The sequence below is a fragment of the Carya illinoinensis genome, chromosome 7 (genome assembly GCF_018687715.1).
Source record: "Carya illinoinensis cultivar Pawnee chromosome 7, C.illinoinensisPawnee_v1, whole genome shotgun sequence".
NCBI classification, from domain to species: domain Eukaryota; kingdom Viridiplantae; phylum Streptophyta; class Magnoliopsida; order Fagales; family Juglandaceae; genus Carya; species Carya illinoinensis.
This window is the reverse complement of record NC_056758.1, coordinates 15,563,144-15,567,867: the sequence shown is the minus strand read 5'-3', so window position 1 is coordinate 15,567,867 and position 4,724 is coordinate 15,563,144. Positions and strand designations below refer to the sequence as shown.

Genomic DNA, 4,724 nt, shown 5'->3' with positions numbered 1-4,724 from the left:
TGTGGTGAACACTTCCTCATAGCATGCTATTTCGGTGTGGGCCCTTCAGGTCGATGAAGTGGTCCCTCCTCCTGCGTATCCCCTACAATCATGTGGGTTTCTCCAATCAGTCCATCTGCCTTCAAGGGCCTCCCACGGCGTGGGCTTCTCCGAGCCTCTCCCCTCATTCCATGCCCTCTAGAACTGGTGAACCTCGCCAAGGGCCCTGGCTCCATCCTTCGTGCCAATCTTGCCGTCCTCTGACTGATGCCTATGACCAATAGGCAATTCGCTATGCTATGCCTACCAATCATGTGGTACTTGTAGTCCTGGCAACTTGTTGCACCTCGGCCTAGCTCCCTCCATGGGCTCAACTTTCATTCTCCCTCCACTGCCCTCCCTGCCAGATTGGAGTGAGCTCGAGGCCTACCACATGGCCTGGCTGAGGCCTCTCCCTTTCTCTTAGCGTCAAATCCCCCTTTCTTACCTCATTCACGGTCGTGGCTTCCTTTCTACCAAGCAGCCTTCTGATCCGCTTGGTCCATCTCAGATCATTGTGGGGGCAGACTAGTCCTCGAGAGTGTCTTCAACATTAATGAACCTGTCCACCCAGTCCATGAAATCCCTCAATGTGGTGGGAGTCCTCCACGCTATCTTTGCCATGAATGGATTCTTGGGCCAGACCCCCTAAGAAGGGCCGCTAGGGTAATCTTCTCTATTGAAGCGGGCAAGGTACGACTTCAGGATTTTGCTGCCGCGTTGCTTCACCATAAGGAGATACGTAGTCGACTGTCTCATCTTCCAGCTCGCCATGAATTGCGTCATGAAAAGCTGTGCTAGTTCGTGTAAGCTCCCTACAGTCTTAGGCAGTAGGGACCCAAACTAGGCCCGCGCGACTCCTTTTTGGGTCAAAAGGAAGGCTCAATAAGCAACTTCCCTTGGGAAGCCGTGCAAGTTCATGTGGACCTTGATCGTGTCCAGGTGCTCCAATGGACCATTGGTCCCATCATACAATTCCATCTAAGGGACTTTGAACTTTGGCAAAAAGGGGACCGCCATCACTCCTACGCTTTATGGCAGATCATTGCTAACAAGTAGCTGATCCATAGTGGACGGCACACCAACCTATTTGGCTATCTCAACATATTTGTCCCCTAGTTCCTGGAGCTCAAGATGCTTCATGTGCCTCTCTTCGTTTGCTGCGGTGCTCACTTGATCACGCCATGAGTCGACGTGTTCATTGCCGCTGGGTTCACCCTCCACCCTTTCTTCATTAGTCCTTCGCAGCGTCACGTTCTCCTAGCGAGGCATTCGTGTCTCTTCTGCAAGCTTCTTTATCATCTCTTCCATCTCTACAAACCTTGCCTCCATCACTTCATTTCGGTTCTCCTCACTATGTGTAGTTTGGAACTGTCTTGCTGCTGGCATGTGAAGTACAAGCTTTTATGAAAAATATCCCACAAATGACACCACTGTTAATGTCATGTTTCACGGCTTGGGCAGGTCTACAGGGGCCCAACTCGAGAAACCTACAAAGATGAAAAAGAGTGGACTCCGCTGTAGTTTGGGGACTCTTCGATACCAAAGTTAGAGGATAATCTGATGATAGAGAAGGTAGAGTGAAAGGAGAATGAGAAGGAAAATCAAACCTCTCCCCACTGATGGACCAGGGTATTTATACCTGCCTAGACTCAACTATGGAGCGAGATTGTGGGGTGTCAGGTCATGCCTAGGTCAGACCATCCACTAGCCTGCTGCTACAGCAAGTGTTAGGCCGAGGTTGTGTTTTCCTTGACGCCCCAAACTGCACACCATTGTGTGTTTGGCTTTCTTAACATGCATTAAATGCAGCGAGCCACTGGTCCAACGTGCCCGTGACTAAACACTCCCAATTATCTACACTTTGTAGTAGTTGTCCGCTACGCACCTTTTACAAAGCTCGGTCGCTTACCGAGGCCCCTTTGAACCCTCGCTAGCTTCTTTCAGGCCCGACATCGGGGCCTTATTGGGTGGCTAAGCTAGCCATGGGCTCGGCATGTGGCCTTTGTCCCAGGCTCCCCTGGCCTACTTAGATTCCCACTTGTTGGACCTGAGGCCTTCTTACTCCCTGTGACTTGATACTGTTGGGCCTAGGCCCTTTTCTCCTCACAGTTTGATAATGAAATTATGAGAAGTTTTGAGATAAGATCATTTCACTTTCCAAACAAGCCCTCAAATATCGGAGGCATCCCTACAAGGTACCTCGAAGTGTTTATTCTGATTTCAAATTGTTAGATTGCGTCCCAGGCATTATTGGATGACCGGCAGCAAAGAGAGCAAATCCACATCTTTCCTACCCGTCCAAGGCTTGTAGCTTATTTGTGGGCGAAATTTTCTAATTGGTTCAACCTAAAAAAGACTACCCGAAAATCTAGAAATTCATGGATTTCATTATAACTAGAAAGAAAGATTGAAACAAAACATGAGGAAGTTATGGTATAACATTAATATTTTTTTTTTTTTTATAACAAGTCAAAACATTCATTCATATCAAAGAGTCCTTACAAATAGAGTTTTTATCAAGCCAAATGGCCTAACTTACAAAAGAAGGACATGAATCCCACCACATAACAATGTCTTCAACTTCCCTTGCATATCTTGCCAATTGATGGCCAGCACCATTACCCAATCGATGGACATGCTCAAGTCTTGTTTCTTCAAAACCATGCATAAGCCTTCGAATATCTTGTAAAAGGAAATCAAACTCCGTTAGACACTCAACATCTTCATTCAAACAGTTGACAAGAATCAAAGAATCAGATTCTAATATGATTTTTGGTACTCCCCATTGAGCACACAGTTGTAGGCCTCTCAACAAAGTAATGGCTTCAATAAATTCAACTGAAGAAACCTCCCTTTTCACCTTACTAGCAGCTACCACAACATCCCCATTATGATCTCTCAAAATAACCCCAACCCCAGCAGAAAAAGAGTCACTAAATGTAGCACCATCAACATTTAATTTCAGACAACCTATTGGAGGGGGATGCCAATACACAACATGATTGATCCTTTTATCAAACCCAGGAAAAACCTGCACCTTAGTATACTCTTGTTTTAATGACAAGGCATTATTAACAGCAGTATTAATATTCAGAGATGCATCCTCATAAATAAATTTATTTCTCCTGTTCCATATTCCCCAAGCAACTACCAAAAAAGTAGCTAACACATCAGGAGAACCTCTATCACGAGCCAAGTTTGCCAAATCCCAAAAAGAGAGATCAGAAACAATCTCCCCTAATTCAGGACAATAATCCAGCTACACTTGTCTCACATCATTGCAATAAAATAAGGCATGAGCAGCATCTTCAACACAACTAGAACATATAGCACAAATATCATTCTCAAGCACATGTTTAAGTTTTAAATTCTAGAAAGTTGGTAGTTTTTCATGGCATGCCCTCCATGCAAATATCTTAATTTTTTTAGGGAGTTTTAGATGCCACAAACATTTCCAAAACGCTGAAGCCATGCTCTCCCTTGAGTGCTACCCCATATCATTTGAGATACCCTGCTGTAACATTCGGTAAGCACTTCTAACTAAATAAATTCTATTTTTCTCATGCACCCAAAATAAAGAATCTTCAGCATGAACAGAAATATTAAGCTGCAGAATTTTTTTAACCACATTTGGATTGAATAGAGCTCTTAAAGCTTGTATATTCCACCATCCCATACTGATATCAATCAAAGAATGAACTTTTAAATCTTTTATCAAACTCAGAATTATTGAGGGGCAAACTATTCGCTCAGCTTTAGCTAGCAATAGTTTCTTTGTCTAAAGAGTTAAAAGAGCATTTAGTCGTGTTGGGAATGGGGAGAGACGAACAGTATACCCGTTTTACCAAGCTTTATTGGTTTATCATGAACAAGTACAAAGTTGGAACAATATATACAAGTAGTCCCACATATATTAAAAATTTTTTTTAAATGATATTGTGAAAAAAAATATTTAAAGATATAAAAAAATGTATGAAAAAAATAAAAATAAAAATAAAAAAAATCAATAACATATTCGATGGCCACTGTATGTGACTGTAGCTGGTTCCATACAAGTAAAACACGTTATAGGCACGTTAAAAAAATACTAAAAAGTATAGGCACTACAACATAATTACCTTTTAGTGACAATTGGGAAATTATGATAGTCTCCAAACCGTTACTAAAAAATATTTTCTGTGACAATTCCTAGAAACCGATACTAAAGACAAATGAGAGGAATCATTATAATCGAATAACATCAAATAAAAGTAATGATTCCTAATAAAATTTAAGTGTATGAGAGGAAATTTATTTATTTATATTTAGTAAGATACGAAAAAATCAAAAATAAAAAAGTGTTAAGGGAACACATGCACAAAACAAAAAAGGAATGAAAGATAGAAAGAATCAAAACAAGTCTGAGAGAAAATGAAGACTGAGTTTATGGTAAAATGGATGAGGACCTTTGGTTGCAAACTCAGAAGCTGCTTCGTCCATCGATAAAAGTTACCGAGTTTTTGTATCGGTAATGTTAAAAATATTTTTGTTATTTGTTTATAGTATTTTTTTTGTATATTTAAAAATACTAAAAAAAATCAAATATAAATACTAAAAATATACACATTTTGATAACTTTTGTGGATGGGATTCAGTATCAGTTTCCTGCAAACTTTGATCACGTTTCCATACGTTTTCTCTACTCTTATTTGGTTATTTTAGTT

At 41.1% G+C, this 4,724-nt stretch overlaps 1 protein-coding gene across 1 annotated transcript; it reads right to left on the bottom strand.

The window, feature by feature from the left end:
* Window positions 1-1,278: 1,278 nt before the first annotated feature.
* On the bottom strand, window positions 1,279-4,500 carry LOC122316201. Its single transcript, XM_043132735.1, has 3 exons — window positions 4,467-4,500; window positions 2,561-3,258; window positions 1,279-1,419 (listed from the first exon to the last, which is right to left on the bottom strand). The coding sequence occupies exons 1-3, from the start codon at window positions 4,498-4,500 to the stop codon at window positions 1,279-1,281; spliced, it is 873 nt and encodes a 290-aa protein (XP_042988669.1).
* Between the last annotated feature and the right edge of the window lie 224 nt (window positions 4,501-4,724).